General features: G+C 35.0%; 3 protein-coding genes across 5 annotated transcripts; all 3 read left to right on the top strand.

The window, feature by feature from the left end:
- The first annotated feature begins 2071 nt into the window (after nucleotides 1-2071).
- On the top strand, nucleotides 2072-7857 carry LOC108453454 (protein S-acyltransferase 21). Its single transcript, XM_017751562.2, has 10 exons — nucleotides 2072-2492; nucleotides 3533-3646; nucleotides 3749-3869; nucleotides 4060-4265; nucleotides 4794-4862; nucleotides 5153-5224; nucleotides 5338-5466; nucleotides 5852-5932; nucleotides 6033-6239; nucleotides 6793-7857. The coding sequence occupies exons 1-10, from the start codon at nucleotides 2448-2450 to the stop codon at nucleotides 7672-7674; spliced, it is 1926 nt and encodes a 641-aa protein (XP_017607051.1). The 5' UTR covers nucleotides 2072-2447; the 3' UTR covers nucleotides 7675-7857.
- An 887-nt stretch (nucleotides 7858-8744) lies between these two features.
- LOC108453456 (outer envelope pore protein 21, chloroplastic) lies at nucleotides 8745-10821 on the top strand. Its single transcript, XM_017751563.2, has 5 exons — nucleotides 8745-8994; nucleotides 9366-9440; nucleotides 9547-9699; nucleotides 9949-10047; nucleotides 10556-10821. Exons 1-5 carry the CDS (start codon nucleotides 8902-8904, stop codon nucleotides 10637-10639), a joined length of 504 nt encoding a protein of 167 aa, XP_017607052.1. The 5' UTR covers nucleotides 8745-8901; the 3' UTR covers nucleotides 10640-10821.
- Nucleotides 10822-12874: 2053 nt separating this feature from the next.
- LOC108450369 (protein MULTIPLE CHLOROPLAST DIVISION SITE 1) lies at nucleotides 12875-15646 on the top strand. Of its 3 annotated transcripts, none has more exons than XM_017747960.2 (6): nucleotides 12875-13033; nucleotides 13110-13174; nucleotides 13293-13550; nucleotides 13917-14083; nucleotides 14336-14723; nucleotides 15250-15646. In XM_017747960.2, the coding sequence occupies exons 2-6, from the start codon at nucleotides 13139-13141 to the stop codon at nucleotides 15451-15453; spliced, it is 1053 nt and encodes a 350-aa protein (XP_017603449.1). In that variant the 5' UTR covers nucleotides 12875-13033; nucleotides 13110-13138; the 3' UTR covers nucleotides 15454-15646. The 3 variants fall into 3 exon arrangements, with proteins under 3 accessions (XP_017603449.1, XP_017603450.1, XP_017603447.1); XM_017747961.2 differs by having other exon boundaries at nucleotides 12876-13033; nucleotides 13299-13550; XM_017747958.2 differs by having other exon boundaries at nucleotides 12876-13033; nucleotides 13272-13550.
- Nucleotides 15647-16796: the final 1150 nt, after the last annotated feature.

Here is a 16796-nt window from a genome sequence, read left to right as displayed (position 1 = left end):
AAATTTCTCTAAACTATTAATAAAATTATATTTTTGTCACTCAACTTCAAAAAGTTATAAAATGATCACTGAATTATTCGAAAGTTTTCATTTAAGTCACTGAACTATTTGAAATTTTTTATTTAAGGCACTAAACTGATAAGTTTTTCTTTTTAAATCTTGCTACCGAGCTTCAAGTAACGATTCAATGATTGATACTATCAACGAGTAGAATAATATACCTTAGATCTAAGTCGATTTAACAGCTAATGTTGGAGATAAGAGAAGGAAACAGTTTTGAATTTTAGTTAATAAATTTGTGAAATCAAAGTTGCTTGATAAAAAAAAAAAACTAAATTGTAAAAGAGAAAAGAAAGCTTTAGATTGGTCTAGGTAATGTGAACAGGGAAGGTCATACAACAACGATGTTAACAGTTCAATAATTCAAATGAAAACTTTCAAATAGTTCAATAATAAATTTGTATTTTTTTTAAGTTAACAGACCTAAACGTAAATTTACTAATAATTTAATGACCTCAAGTGAAATTTACCATAAAACTATTTTCAATGTCTAACAAAACAAACTTTAGCAAGACGATGAGCTGGTTGATTTTGAAACCTCAATACACGGCTAAATTTAAAAGCACTAAATCTGGAACAAAAAGTTCTAATGTCCTCAATCAAAGACACCATAGGATTGTTGTCTATAAGGTAGTTCACAACAACTAGTTGACAATAATTAGAGAGTCGCTTTCATCTTCGACACAAGCCACTTGCATGTCTAGTAGCCATTGAATCCCCAATGATATTGGCTTCCATGTGAAATATGTATCAATACTACCAGCTACTGCCCAACACCCTGAGCCCATCAACAGCTTCACATGAATCCAAGTCCAAAGCTAACTTATCAATATTTCTTTGAATATTTTTATTTTACTTAAAGATTCTCTGATTTGGCTGCATTGACCGGCTGGCTTGATTCAATTTTGCATATTGCGCTAAATGCTAAGCCAATAACACTAATAAATTATAGAAAAATCTAAGTTGGAGGCAATAGTCAATTTGTATTAAGATAAGAATGCATGTGATGTGATACGAATTAAGCTCAACAGCAGCTCTGCAATGTCAAAATGCCTATCAATCAATTAATCACCAAAATCTTCGCATATTAGTAGGTTTAGTTTCCACGTTCCAGTGATTTTAATAACTTTAAGAGTTCGATGTATGTAGCATTTACATCTTTTATCTTTCAATATTCTTTTATTATTAATTGCAAACATATATTTATATATACGGAATATTGTTCGTACTTAGTACAAGAGGTTGGTTATTGAGAGTTATTTGTGATTTGGCAGTGCTTATAGAATTATGCTGAGGTTTGAGCAAACTATCGACAATGAAATCATAGCTTAAAGTTTTTTAGTGATTGAAAGAAATTTGTATAAAAGAAGAGTCTAACATAAGTTATTCTAGACAAGCGTTTCACTTTGATAGTTGAATTATGAAACAAATGTGATAGGATACTATTCGAGATAAGTTGATAAATTACAAGTGACTATATTGCATGTGAGCTTGGATGTAATAAAAATATTGTTCAAGTGTAAGATTAGTAATAAAATCATAAAGGATTTTATTGATATATGATTATCTTGGATGTAATAATAAGAATGTTAGTAGTAAAATTATAGAGTGAGATAAAATATTATCCTAAAGATTTATTTGATAAAAGTATAAGCCCCTGTACTCAGCTTCAAGTGATGGAAGTGAACGAAGACATATTTCATTTTCCTTAATTTCTATGGTGAGGCTATGCTATGCTTTGCTTGCTTGATGATGATGGTGTAAGAATTGTGAAGGAAAAGCACTAGCATGTCCATGTGGGTCAATCCTTTGCTCTGATTTCGACATGATAGCCAAGCCCCCCAAGCACTAAGAAACAAACAAAGTGAAACAACCCAACAATTAAACGGAAGTAATGGCATGCATGTGAAACAGTGAATGTCATGTCCTTTGCACGTGGAATCAATGTTCAGTGTTCAAAACGGAGGGGTTTTGATTTTATTTCAAATTTTAGTTCACAAACGACGCCGTCTACTCGAATCCCATTTTTATATTTTTTCTATACTGTACCTGCACTCAAGTACTCTTTTTTTCTCCTCTTCTTCAACTTCAAGGGCTCCCTCTCTCCATATCTCTGATCGACATGCATTCATTCAATTCTACAAACCCTAAAACCGAAAACTAACTTTATGCTTCTTCTCTAAATTACTTTACTGCTACTGGGTCAAGATTGAACCCCTTCTTCTTCATTCATGGGATACGTCGATTCTTATGCCACAAATAAATAAAAGGAACCAGGCCAGTGGTGAAGCAAACGTCTCTTAGATTTTGCTTGAAGTGTTTGCAAACTGGTTTTTTTTTTTTCAAATGTAGTGGTGGATAAGGGAGTTGGGAGCAGTTGTTTGACAATGGTGAGGCGTCATGGATGGGAACTGCCGGCTCATACATTTCAGGTTTTTTTCCCCTTCTTTTTATTATACGGCCAGCTGCTCTTTTTAGTAATGCTTAGAGTGACTTTTAAAATTAATAGCAATTTGGGGTCTTTGCTTCTTATGTCATTTACGTTAATACTTTGAAAAATCATTTCAGTTGCCGTGTGTTTATTTTAGTCTCATTTATGTACATTATTGTCTCTAGCGATGAGTTGCTTTTCCTAATCTCTTTTGCTTATTTTAATTCTTTCTATATTTTGCAAGGGGATTTTTTTATATATGTATGATGCATATATATATTATGAATTTATGAGTGGCGGTTACCGGAGTTTTATTATTTGTAATGCATATTGATTTTGTTTGTCCTCATCGACTTGTACGAAAAAAAAAGTAATGAACTAAACGCCATTTTTTTGAGGGCGTTATGCGAGTTTCTTTTATTTGATACTATTGATCCTTCACATGAAGAAGTAATCCAACTCGGGGAAAAGGATTTCTGGTGAAAATTTTTCAATTTTCTCATCGAAAATTTCATCTACCTTTGAGTATGCATAGTTGGTCAAAGTAATGTAAGCTTTACTTTGGAAGTACCAAAGAACGTTGAAACAAGCTGACATCTTAATTGTTATCTATTGCTTCAAACAAAATAAGCTATTAGATTATGTGGAAAATTTTATATGCTAATAAGGTTTTGATTTTAGCTTATAAAGTCATTATTGTTGATTCCCCTTGCTTACCAAGTTTATGTCATTGCAAATGGATGCCTACTTTTGACCTGTAAAATAATCACTAAGACTACCAATAATAAAATAAATCAAATTTGAAACCAAGTTGTGACTTTAGAAGAGAGCCATAATAGTCTATGAATTCATATATGGTAGACTTGATATTAAACATGGTGGCATTTTCTTGCCTAAGTAAGCATTACATTTTGTTGGTTTATGTTCTTGTAAGGTCCAGCCTCTAGCAGGATTCATGTGATAAATTTCTTGCATGTGTCTCGTTTCAACAATCACTCATTTTTGTTTTCTTTTGTTGTTTGTTTTTCAAATGGTGGACAGGTTGTGGCCATTACTGTTTTCTTTTTGCTATCGGTTGCATATTATGCCTTCTTTGCTCCCTTTCTTGGAAAAGATATCTATGAATATGTGGCTATTGGTGTCTACTCTATCGTGGTAAGCATAATAACCTTTAATTTGCTTTTACTTAAGGTTTAAAACTTCCTTAGGTTAGTTGCTTTCTTAATTATTATCTTAATGCTTGATTTTTGTTTTCAGGCACTCTCTGTTCTCATCCTGTATGTTCGATGCACTGCTATCGATCCTTGTGATCCTGGAATTCTTCTTGAAGCTGACAAGACACCAACTCGTAAATCACACACTGAAATGGATCTGTCTGGTAACTGTTTCTTTTTTCCTAGTTGTTGTACGGGTTTGCTAATAGATTGTATGGTAATTGTGAACTTAACTGGTTAATAGTTAGAATACTCATTTGGGAATTGTTTAATGGCTGCCTGTATTAAGATATGAACTTCTCTGTAGTTCATTGTATGTCTCAACTAATCTTGGATTTCATGCTGTTTAACCAGGGAATGCATCTTCTATCGAAGAGCCTTGCAAGATAAGAGTAAAGTATGGAAGACAATATAATAGGCATCGTTCACAATGGTGTTCCAAACTTGGAGGTTTCTTTTGTGCTTGTCTTGTAAAAGAAGATTGCTGCAAAGATGAAGACCTTTTGCAGCAACAATCTGGAGAAGAAGACGCTTTATTCTGCACATTGTGTAATGCAGAAGTAAGGTTCACACTAGCAGGAGAGTCCTCTCTTGGTCTCTCCCTGCACCTGAATGCTCCCCCTCTACCCGAAAAAAAGACTTATCCTTTGTTTCCTCTCACTTTCTTTCAATGAAATACAAGAAATGAGAAGGCAAAGCAAAGCTAACTTTATCAAAATTAGCAACAGGAAAACCTAGAATACGGCTATATCTTCTTTTACCATTAGCCTGAACTTGTGCATTAGCACTCTTACTATGTGCATGCTTAGATACAAAAAAGTTTCTTTATATAGCTTTCTCTTCCTATATGATGAACATAAAGTACCTTTAATGTGCTATTTATTTACCTGTGTCTTGTTAGACACATTCGTGCTTTTCAAGCAAGAATTTCCCCAGGGTTGTATTCATACTAATTCTTAAAGAGTTTCCATGCTTCTGAAACAACCGGCTTGCATATATTTTGCTTTTTCTGGATGAAGCTTGTTTCTGATTGCATGGTGTTGAGCTATAATAACTCTCTTCCTGCCCTTCCAACTCACCTTTTGCAGGTGCGCAAATTCAGCAAGCATTGTAGAAGTTGTGAAAAATGTGTTGATGGATTTGATCATCATTGTCGAGTGAGTTATCAAACGTTCATCTTTTTCAATTTCATAAATTTTTGGCTAAATTTCTTGGTTTTTGAGAACTAATAAGAATTGAACAGCCAGAACATGTAAGTTATGTAACTGAACTGGAAATCACTTAGGGCTTCTGGTTGACTAATTGTAGTTCCTTGGCAGTGTACTGTAAGTTTTGCTTTTTGCTCTATAAATTGTAATTTCGTAGTAGTGTTCTGAACACAATCCTGCCTTTTTGTACTTATTTTGTTAATCTTGAACATGACTCACTGTTTTACCATTTTATACAGTGGTTGAATAATTGCGTGGGCAGGAAAAATTACATCAGTTTTGTGTGCTTGATGGCAGCTAGCCTTGTTTGGGTAAGTTCTTTGGATAACGTTTGGACAATGGTTCATGTCACTCATTGGCATCTCCTGGCAAGAACTGAACTTATTCTTATCTGCCTGCATGTATGCATGTATGTGGTCGTCAGCTTATTGTTGAGTTTGGAGTTGGCATTGCTGTCCTTGTGCGATGTTTTACTGATAGAAAGGGTACAGAAAGTGAGATAACTGAGAAGCTTGGAGTTGGATTCTCCCGCCCCCCCTTTGCTACTGTAGTGGTATGTTGTCTGCATTCTCTGCCCAAGAGCTTAGATGCTTCTGTAGTATTACTATGCTTGTGATAGAGCTCCTTGATTGATTGAGTCACTTTCCAAGACAAAATATGCTAAGATCTTAGAATATTTGCATGAATTTTATACAATCTATTTTGCAAGCTATGGAGAGTGAATATTGACTTAAACCTCTGATTTTCTTGGGCATTGAGAAGTAAAATTCCTAGTTCTAAAATGTGAATTTGGTACTTCAAAATATTTTGTAATTATATGTATTCTTGTTTCCCTGAGACTGGTTGGAGTACATAAATGATAGTGTTCATTTCTGTAAGAATGAATGAAAACCTTGGCTGCTATGCGTTTTGCCCTAACATTATACAAATGACCACAGGCCATCTGCACAGCTGTTTCTTTTCTTGCCTTTGTGCCTCTGGGCGAACTGTTCTTTTTCCATATAATTTTGATTAGAAAGGTGGGTCCTTCAATCTCTCTCTCTCTCTCTCACACACACACGCACACATACATCCTGTTATAATATGTAAATATTGAACCATTGTAATTTCTAACTGCAGGGCATCACAACATATGAATATGTTGTTGCAATGAGAACACAAAGTGAACCACCTGGACAGTCTGCAGATGGTGGAGATCAGCAGAGTATGCCATCATCACCTACCAGTTCAGCTGTGACTGCCACAAGTGGAAGAAGCTCTCTTGGAAAGAGCTTGCAATACAAAGGTGCTTGGTGTACCCCACCAAGAATCTTCATGGAGCACCAGGTACCACTACCATACCTACTAAACATGAAAACTCTCATTTATATCAGTGATAGCGTATGCCATCAAATACAAAAAATGAAGGCGGCATGCATATGATTTTATTAGTTCTATTATCACCTGTGATTTCATGATAGTTCTGCAGTTTGCTTTGTCAGAGAAACCTGGTTTGTAGACTCACATCCTTATCTGTATCTTCTGTTAAGAATTTAAATGAAGGGGAAACGATAGTGTTTGCAAAAGGAATTTTATGTTTAAAATAAATCCCTTTGTATCCTTTTCTGCTGGCTGCTTTGTGTTCTTCCATCTCTATTCTTTCTTATACTTGCAGCTGAATATATTTTTTGTCATTAACTTTGATTTTAGTTTGTAATTTCAAAAGAGTTATCGCTTTTATTGACAAATTGTGGCTACACTACAAATATGAATCTAAAATTCTTAGTTATTCTTATTAAGGGACATAAACATTGCTGCATTCTCTATCAGGGCGATCATCTGTCATGAATTTGCTGTCACTTATTAGAAGTTATAACTGATCAATATGTTTTCTTGCAAGGATGAAATTGTCCCACATTTGGACCCGGGCCGCTTACCATCCACAGTAGATCCAGATGCTGTACAGCCACCAGACAAGGGTAAAAGATTACCCCAACGTCCTGTCCGAATAAGTGCATGGAAACTTGCAAAATTGGATTCTAATGAGGCAGTTAAAGCTGCTACCAAAGCTAGAGCAAGCTCATCTGTCCTTCGTCCTATAGGCGCTAGGCATCATCCTTGCAGCGCTGATCAAGTGTCTAGTAGTACTATTAGTGGAAGAAGCAGTCCCATTAGTACTGATCATGGGTTTCGGACAAAAAATGCTAGAGCAGGGACACTGAACTCATATCCTTCAAGCCATGCTAGCAGAGAAGACGCCGAATCATGTGCTCGAAGTGTTGATGAAATTAGCAGTGCTCATCTCTCCAGCATAACCCCCTCTCCAATGGCACAGCAACATTCAAATAGAGAACATTTCAACCCCATGTATGAAACGTCAGGCAATCAATCCCCTCTGTCTACAAAACAAAGTGAAGCGAATGAACATGCTGCTGGATATCCTATCAGGAAAAATTCTAGCTCGATAGAAAGCTCCAAAACTTCAGTTTTTTGGGATCCTGAAGCTGGACGCTTTGTCTCTTCCTCATCCAGAAATGCAGGCTCTTTGCAGGCTCCTGGATCAGAGCTTTTGTATAGTGGTCAATCGATATTTTTTGGCAGTCCTCTTATGAATGAACTGGCTAACCGAGGAACGAGGAGTACTAGTTCATTGTCTGTCGGGTTGGGTAGGGGTTCTACATCGAGTCATCATTATCATCAGCAGGGTAGATTGCAGAGAGGTGCCCAGCTACCTGTGTTTGTTCCTAGTGATTCTCCCTCTCAACCAAATCAATTTCCATGAGCACCAAAATAAGGACAGTAATATGGTTTTGAAGTTAAATCTTCATTTGATTTTAATTTAACTTGCTCGTGCAGCTTGTTCATATCTGCTGCAATGTATTATTTCACAGGAAACGCAAACGAATTAGCTTTACAAGATCGAACATTAGTTAGCAATGCATAATGCATTTCTAAGTCATCCAAAGGGGTTTTCTGCTATTTAATTATATCAATTGCGACTTTATTATCTGACCACTGTTTACTTGTTGATAATGAAATCTGTAGGAATAATGATCAAGAAATAGTGTTCATTCTTTATTATTAACTGAATAATAGAGGAGATGGAAAGATCACGTTTTACGTGTCGGTCGCCTAGATGGTAGAGAGCTGGAGATGCCAGAATGACGGTTGTAAACTAAAGTAAACCCAACATCGAATCTCCGTTGTGGCCCAATCTGTCGCACCCAAGATCCACATGCTCTTCGCTTCAATGAGTGGGCCACCATTTCAAGCAACGGCCGAAAATTGTATCTTATGTTTTCCTTTTATATTTTAAATCTATATTAGATTTCAGGACGGTTACTATCTGGAAGAATTATTATTTTTATAAAATATATTATTTTAAAATTTATTCATTTTTAAAACATAAGTGAATAATTATCTTATTATCTAAAATAAAATTTAATTTAAAAATTGAAATGAAAAATAGTTATATATATTTAAAATTAAGATAATTAGTTAACTTGTAAGATTAATTCAGTAAGCTTTTTATTATTAATATAAATATATTCAACACACGTGGCGTTAATAAATAATAATATTTTATTTTATTATTAATAAAATTAAATAAAAATACGATTTTATATTTTATATATCTATATATATTCAAAGCAAATGCCAATGTTGTTTTTTGAAGAGGAAGATGAAAATTTGGGAATAAAGTACATTCAATGGAAATTAACTAAAAATATTAATTAATAAAAAATAGATTTTAAAATTTTAAAACTTTTATTTAATAATAATAAAATTTATAGAAAAAAATGAAATGTTTTTAAGTACAATTATAAACATAATAATATATAATTTAAAAGTAATCATCGAATTTGAACGTAGGCTTATAAAGGGTGTAAAGCCCAACAAGCCCTATCTTACTATCTTAGCCTTGCATAGCGTCAGAGCGTCAGGAAGCAGGGAAGCATAGGCTGGATACGACTCGATAGATAGGAAACCAGAAACAAAGCAGGAAAAAATGCAGACTTCGTTGAGATACAGCGGTGACTCCAAAGCTCTAAGAATCCACGCCAAGGAGAAGTTCCCCATCGATTCCAAAACCCATTTGCAGGTTCCTATTGCTTGCTTCGTGAAGCTTTCTACTATTCTACTTTGATAAGTTTGCTCTTTCATGTTTTTTCTTAATCCCCTTAGTGATAAAGGATTTCATTACTGGACTTAGACTACACTAGATGATTAAAGATTGCAACTTTACTCGGTGCTTCTTTCCAGCTTTTTATGGATTATTTCTGTGACTTCTGTTCTGAGAGATATAGGATTTAAGATTTGGGTGTGAATGTCAGTCTGGAATTCCTAATACCCAAAAAAGTAACCCTTTTTAGGTCTCCTCATGCTTTTGTACGGGATAATTTACATATTTATACATCTTGGGTCTATTTTATTTGAGCAATCTTTGTATGTGTCTGTGTATCTATATATCAGGTTCAAGGCGAGCTGGACACAAGAACTGGAGTCCCCAATAACTTCTGTGCAATGATAAGGCACTCATATCATGATGTACGCTATCCCCAATGGTTATGCTCTTGTTCTAACAACATTCTCTTGCAAACTTGGCATCTTTTTCTTTTCCAAGTTTATTAACGTGGCTGAGAGTTTTCTGTAGTTGTTCACAAGCCTTGGTGTTGGAATGCGCTATGATAAGCGTGATAAAGTGCGGTACACACTGCGAGGAAAAAAATCTTTCCTTGTAACCAACGATGATTCAGTCAATTTTGTTATCAAGGGAAGATATGATGTTGATCAAGAATTCAAGGGGGTACGTGCAACCTTTTAAGTTTTCAGATTATTTCCTTTTTGAATTATCTTCATATTTGAATAATAGTTTTGCTAATAGTGGGGTCTTATGATTCATTTTTTCACACTTGTTCTTTCTTTTATCATGTTTGTTTGGGATAATGCCATCAGAGTTTCCTTTAATCTAGTGATTCTTTAGTGAGAAGACTGCAGTAATTTATGTATGGCTTTAGCTTTCTTTTGTTAATTGTTTATGCAACTACCATGACAGAGGAAGTCAGAAGGAGCTGCTGAATTTATTTATAAAATCTTCAATTTCCAGAAAGACCAAGATGTTAGGCTCAAAGTTGGCTATGAAGTATTTGAGCAGGTAATTCCATTTTGTAATGCTGCTTGAAAGTCTAAACTTTAAAGTAGTGGTCTTCCTATTCTTGCTTCTTCTATTTTAGGTGCTGCCCCCTTACCCCAATCATCAATCTTGATCAATCTGGTCAATATTCGAACCTAAAGTTGGGCGGTTTTCATTCTGTTTTCGGGGAGTGCCTTGAGCATATGAACTAGTCTGAGTTGTGGGATCTGAATTGCATTTCGGTTTCCAAGTCATGTTTGTAAGCAGTGAATCATCTCATTTTAAATTTCTATGTTCTACCTGCTGTGCTTTTTGCAACCGCTATATAATCCCCTCCCAAATGCAATCTTTTAGATTATTGAATCCTGAGTACGCTGTGCAACCACTTTCTTTTTGATAATTTAAGATTAACATTAGTTTTCTGATGTTGAAAGTATTCGTCTTCAATACAATTAACAAGGATTCTTGAGTCAAGTTTTGCTTGACCCTTATACTTTAGTGTTTCACTTGGTGATTATTGCTCTTTCAGGTTCCATATCTGCAGATTAGGGAAAATAATTGGACCCTCAATGCTGACATGAATGGTAGATGGAATATAAGATTCGATTTGTGAGAATGCATGAGATGGACCACATTTGGTGGTGAGATATGTAATGTAAGTGCTATAAACATGTATAACGTTCATTTCGATTCTGGTGGAACAGACATTGCTGCGTCAATGCTGATTAGTAGAAAATAGAAACCCAATAATGTCATGGATGGGTCATTAATTATTTTTCTTTGCTATTTTGGGAATTTCTTTTTCTGCAACTGCCCCTAAAATGGTTTTGCCTTGATAAGGCAAATGAATGAGTCCAGATGTAGATTGTAGACTGTGAGGCAGAAAACAGGAACGGTCCAAATCTACAAGCAGATTTTAGGGTTGATATCAAGCCATTTTCATATTTTGATTGAAACTGCAAGTAGTAAAAAGGTAGAACATTGTTGGGATTACTTGATACAAATCTTATGGTGAATTATATGTCCAGAAGATAGATGCCACACCTTGTAGGTCGTACCGTCTTAGATATGGCTTAGTTAAGAATATCAAAAATTGAAAACTAGGGAAGATCATATAGCCAGTCCTGCAGGCAACTAACTATATGTGTGTTATTTTGATCCCTTCCAATGTAGAACTAAACCTAAACCATAAGTAACCATGATCAAAAGATTGTTGTTTAGTAACTAAATTCATTGATACTGCCTATCCGAGCAGAGCTGATCCAAGCTGTTTTTCAAACTTGAAGCATGGCCATTCGGTTATAGGCTTAATGCTTTGGTCGCCTTGTATTTATTATCATTATTATTTGTTACGTTGAAGCGTATGGCCTTTCTGTCACAATTTTTAATTTGGTGGAAATGTGGATGTTGGGTATTAGCAGTTGATGAAATTCTTCCGCTTTATAAGTCGTATAAGTCGTCCTTTTCATGATAAAAGAGTTGGTGTGGTAGCATCGGACTCTCTTAATATCTTCATTGTCAGTAGTTTTGTCCAATCCCATCGGCTGACACTTGGCTATATTAGAACTTCTAGAAATAAGGGAACTGGAACTGCAAACCACTGTCCAGTGACCGATGGTGGAGTCGACTCATTTCCCTTCAAGTATTTGTTAACAGGTCAATGACTTAAATAAAAATTTATCTACAAATAGTCGAATCGTCACTTGGAATTCGCCGGTAAAGTTTTTTTTTTAAGTTAACAGGTCAATGACTTAAATAAAAATTTTGAATAGTTTAATGATAAAATTATAACTTTTTAAATAACCAAAACAAGAAAAAAATCACTTATCTATAGTTTAGTAATTAATTATGTAATTTATCCAAAAATATATTAATGTTGATAGAAAATCCTTTAGATACTAAAATAAAAGATGTCAAATTTAAGTAGTATTATCATTATAGATTTCATCTTCATCTATAGTCGCAACTCTAAATAAAATCAAATAAATATAAAGTATAAATAGACAAAATATTTGAATATAATTCAAATATTCACACATAATGGCCAAAGCTTCCATCTTCATTAACAATGTCTCATTGAAAAATAAAATAATAATATTTTTATTAATTAAATAAACATAAATGAAAACACAATAAACAGGTACTTACATTGTATATTTTGAAATTATTATTCAAATTATAAATTAATCCTTAAACTTTAAAATATCTTAATTAAGTTATCAAAATATCAATATCGTATCAATTACTTTAATCAACCAAATATCAATACAAGCATTAAATGTAAGTTTATTTGAATATGATGTGAGTTAAACTCAAAGCAAAATAATCAATATTTAAATATATATACATGCCTACTACTTGATGATTGAAATTTATGAGTGTTAATAACACGATGGCTTCAAATTGTTTATATGATAGTTATAAACATATTTAAAAATTGAAATCATGTGTTTTGATGTCCAAATTTACATTCGAGTCAAACAGAAAGATTGTAATGATAACATGTTAATATTTTGAGAGTTCAATAAAAATATTTTGAAATTTAAAATTTATTTAAAAGAGTAATTATTTTACAGTAGGTGAAAAAATTTAATTTTCACAAGTAAAGACTAAAAGATTGACATGTGTCTTATTTATATATTTTCAATTATCCCTTTAGTCATGTGTTATTTTTTCACAGGTTTAAAAACTTACCTTTAGTTTAAATTTTGGGAAAATATTTGGCTACATTGCTAATAGAGGTCAGGCTGGCCCAGGTTAGAAAGTATCAACACCTCTAATGTAAACCCAACAAAAATACATACGGGTTTTGTGTGCGACATGGATCGAACACGTAACCTTTACATACGGCAAAGCCAAACCCAAAGCTTGGACCTTAGAGATGAGGATTTAGGAGGATCCGATCCGCATAGTGATTGAATGAAATGTGAGGTGACTGACTTCTACTACTGTTACTGCTCTGTTGCCCCTTGCTTGGCGGTGCTGACATCGTGTTTCCTTTCTACTGGTAAATTTTCAATACTGTATCTCCTAAATAATTATCACATGGAGGGGAGGCGACTGAAATGAATCTTGTTTTTCAGTGTGAGAGTATTTCTATCTCTTAAATCTAATGGCAACAATTTGGCTTCTTCAATTCCCTGGCCAGGTAACTCCCAAAATTTTCCTAGGATTTTATTTTACTGCCGTCATATATACTATTATTGAATTGGGTTCTTTCTTTCGGTAAATTCTCTGATAAATAGCCTTCAATTTGGGGGTGGAAGCATCAGGTTTCTTTAAATGGAACATCGTTGCTACTACGTCATAGGCATAGCCTAAGCCAACGGCTCAACTGGATTCACCTACCACCTAATAGGACGTTTTCGCCGAGAGCCATTGATAATTCAGTGAGCTCCGAGGAGGACCATCGTGCCCAGAACGAGGTTGTTGATACAGCGAAACATACTCTGGCGGTGGATTCCAAACACCCACTTGCCTTATTTCAGGAATCCATTACATCCTTCCCTCCTGTTGTTTTCCTGGTAATGTTCACTTACGGTTATCTGTATTCAGTATGATGAGAACGGATCATATTTCTTGTGTTATTATTAAGCAAGTTCTGGCTTATTACTTGTGCTGCTAATTGTAATTGCTTAGATATTGAGCTTATCAAGTATTTTACTCCACACCGTGTACTGTTTGTAAATATTTTGTCAACATCAGCTCCTCTATTGGTGCTAACTGCAAAGTATCACTCCAGCATGTTTCTGCTTTTACTTGTATTGCTAGTATTTGTTATATTGCTTTTCACTTTCATGTGTGTAAAACCAGTAGAGATGGTGTTTGTATGAATTACTAGAAAAAGGAAGTCTGACATGAAGAACCTGTCCATTTCGTTTTTGTCTCAGATGAAAAACCGCCCTAAAAATAACCTTACACTGGGATTGTGCGTTGCAATTGCAATTATGGTTATTGCTCTGAGAGCATACGCAGAGAGGAAGTCAAGGAAGAGCCAGCCTGGATCTGTAGTTGATCTTGTAAGGCGTGGCCAGCTAAGATCAGATAGAAGAGGCATGTATGATTTCGTTCTATGTTATTTTTTTCCTTTGTCTTGCTACCTTTAAAGGATATAAATTTCATGAATATATTGCTTTTTGGTAGTTTGGTTGCTTACATGACATTACAGACTAAATATTTTTAGTTAAGGGCTAGCATTTCATTGCATGTCCCTTATCAATTTTAATTTCTACTTTCTCATTTCACAGCTTTGGCTACAATGAGCTCTCCTTGTGTTAATGGTATAGTTAGTTATCTGTTCTTTTTGCAGATCACGACCTCTCAAGTATGATGATCCATTTAACAATCCATTGGTGAAGGTTGGGAAGAGCAATTCAACCATAGAGATGTGTGGAAAGCTTTATCGCTTAGCTCCAGTTACACTTACTAAAGAGCAGCAAGCTATCCATCAGAAAAGGAGGTCGAGAGCATACCAGTGGAAGAGACCAACAATTTTCCTTAAAGAGGGGGATTCAATTCCTCCTGATGTTGACCCTGATACAATCAGATGGATTCCTGCAAATCATCCTTTTGCGACCACTGCTAATGACATTGATGAAGACTTGGCACAAAATAATGTGTACCAGAAACATGGTGTTCCATTCCGTATTCAAGCTGAGCATGATGCACTCCAGAGAAAACTTGAAGCACTGCAAAAGGTAAGTAGTTTTGAAGTCATGCAGTGGCAATGAATTATTACTATCAAGTTACTGACAGGATAGATAGCTTAGATATAATGTAGCCATTAAAATTAGTTAAGTAATTAACTTGTTTGCATGGTCAACTATAGTTTTGGATGACAAGTGACTAATGGACCAAATTATTGCCTTTGTATCAACTGTGAAATTTCATTTGTTTGCACTTACATTTGGCAACCGCAGTGCTCGCATGAAAGTAAGAATCTTGTTCTAACATATCTGCATATCTTAAATGAATTTTGTTCTTTTTCTTTATTTTTTATTATTATTTTTTCCCCCCGGGGGGGGCGGGGGAGGCAGTAGCATAATGTGTTGGGGATTCACATCTGCAGGCTTATGATTGAAGTTCTTATCTACCCAAATGGTTAACGGAACCTTATCTATTCTAAGTCATATTTACATGGTTAAAGTTACCGAGCGATATTGTGTGGTTACCAGACATGCAGTTTGCTGCCTCATTTTAAAAATTTTAATTGTTTGTTTGCAGGAGGAGAAGTTGAACAATTTGTTTATCGACAGTAGAAATGCTAAAGATTTCCAGAGACCATTCAAATTAAATGACAGGTCAGATGAACCTGTTGAGCAGGGCCCCAATAACAATCCCAGAGTTGAAACTAAGCCCACAAAACCAGAGCGTGCCTCCGATTCAATTGAAAGCAACTTGTCTTCAGAGGAAATGCAGCAACCCTGAAATATTTGCTGGACTTGGTATCAAATTTATCGAATGCTAGTATTATTTGCCAATGAACTCCTAATTTTGTAGTATATTAAAGATAATGTCCTTGTGAGTTAGCACTAGGTTGCCCAAACTGAGCTGCAGTTGTAAAAGGGAGAGCAAAGTTGTACATATAATGGAAAATTAGATTTGATCCTTATTATAAAAATGCAATTTGTTCCATGTTTGAGGGATTCTTTTTCTTCCCTCGCAATTATATGGTCCTGTTGGAGAATTGAATGCTGCACCTTCATCCTATTTCATATTTTCCATTTTGCTCCACTGTTGAGTTTTATATATAACTACATATTTGTTGTTTCAAGAGGAGGCGTTGCTGCCGTTCGTAGTGCGTCCCCCAGCACTCCTCCCAAGCAAAGCAATAAGCACGCGTGTAAACGTGAAGCTGATGCTGACGCGGTTGTATTAAGTCTTCCATTAACAACCTGCATAGAATTGATCAGTTCTCAGGATTACTTTGCTCGGTAAAATGAACAGAGAACACCAGAACTGGAATGGAGAGATTAAATTAACTTTAGCCGGGCTGCATAAGATAATCTTTTGGATGGACAGCATTCAACTCTATTAGATTTTCTGTATTATATACGCTTAGCAGTGAGTTTACCCTGCCAAAAGCAACAAGTCCCCCACCATGGTACTTAGCATGTAGCCAGAGTGTCAATTTTGAAACCAGCACTTTGCTTAATAACTTGAAGAAGCAGGGGATCAAGTTTGGCAGAAAATATCTCATTACATTATTATTTTTGAGCTGAAGGCGAGACATGTAATAAAATTGTTTCAGAATAGCACACATCCATAACACTATTGTTAAAAAAGAGGGTCATATGCAAAAGATAAGTCCTTTTGCAGCTAGCTAACTGTCTAGGATGATAATATTCAAAATTCTTCTCTGCTTCATCATTCTGGATTTATGATAAGGCATCCCACAATACAGGTAAGGAGAAGGTATATTCCACGCTTTAAAAATATTAAACCAAAACTAAGGCCCTTTGTGTGCTCTCTTTTTCGTTTCTCTTGAGTTTTCTCTAAATAGATAAGGGTTTCTTTGAGCCTTATGTGGATTCCTTATGTCTCCTTTTTCTTTTTTAAATTTATTTCGTGACTTTTGTTCTCAAGGATTTTGATCTTGCTTAAGATTGTTTTTGCGGATCTTCTTCGTCTTCTATGAGAAGGTTTCAAGATTTGATGACTGAATAAATTTTGGAGTTTGGATCCATGAAACCTGGTGGAGAGTTTTAAGCTTAGTGGTGAGAGTGATGGCATGGGCTCAGGAGTCAGACCACCTTTTATGAAGATCTAAA

Source organism: Gossypium arboreum, chromosome 5 (genome assembly GCF_025698485.1).
Source record: "Gossypium arboreum isolate Shixiya-1 chromosome 5, ASM2569848v2, whole genome shotgun sequence".
NCBI lineage: Eukaryota > Viridiplantae > Streptophyta > Magnoliopsida > Malvales > Malvaceae > Gossypium > Gossypium arboreum.
The sequence above is the reverse complement of the archived record's forward strand: the minus strand, read 5'-3'. Positions and strand labels throughout refer to the sequence as shown.

Excerpts from the sequence above, each read along its gene's own strand:
- LOC108453454 (XM_017751562.2), top strand. The coding sequence starts at position 2,448 with ATGGTGAGGCGTCATGGATGGGAACTGCCGGCTCATACATTTCAG. Across the intron at positions 4,863-5,152 it reads GATTTGATCATCATTGTCGA|TGGTTGAATAATTGCGTGGG; the intron begins GTGAGTTATCAA and ends CATTTTATACAG. Across the intron at positions 5,467-5,851 it reads CCCCCTTTGCTACTGTAGTG|GCCATCTGCACAGCTGTTTC; the intron begins GTATGTTGTCTG and ends AAATGACCACAG.
- LOC108453456 (XM_017751563.2), top strand. The coding sequence starts at position 8,902 with ATGCAGACTTCGTTGAGATACAGCGGTGACTCCAAAGCTCTAAGAATC. Across the intron at positions 9,700-9,948 it reads TTGATCAAGAATTCAAGGGG|AGGAAGTCAGAAGGAGCTGC; the intron begins GTACGTGCAACC and ends CTACCATGACAG. Across the intron at positions 10,048-10,555 it reads GCTATGAAGTATTTGAGCAG|GTTCCATATCTGCAGATTAG; the intron begins GTAATTCCATTT and ends TTGCTCTTTCAG.
- LOC108450369 (XM_017747958.2), top strand. The coding sequence starts at position 13,139 with ATGGCAACAATTTGGCTTCTTCAATTCCCTGGCCAG. Across the intron at positions 13,175-13,271 it reads TTCTTCAATTCCCTGGCCAG|CCTTCAATTTGGGGGTGGAA; the intron begins GTAACTCCCAAA and ends TCTGATAAATAG. Across the intron at positions 14,724-15,249 it reads AACTTGAAGCACTGCAAAAG|GAGGAGAAGTTGAACAATTT; the intron begins GTAAGTAGTTTT and ends GTTTGTTTGCAG.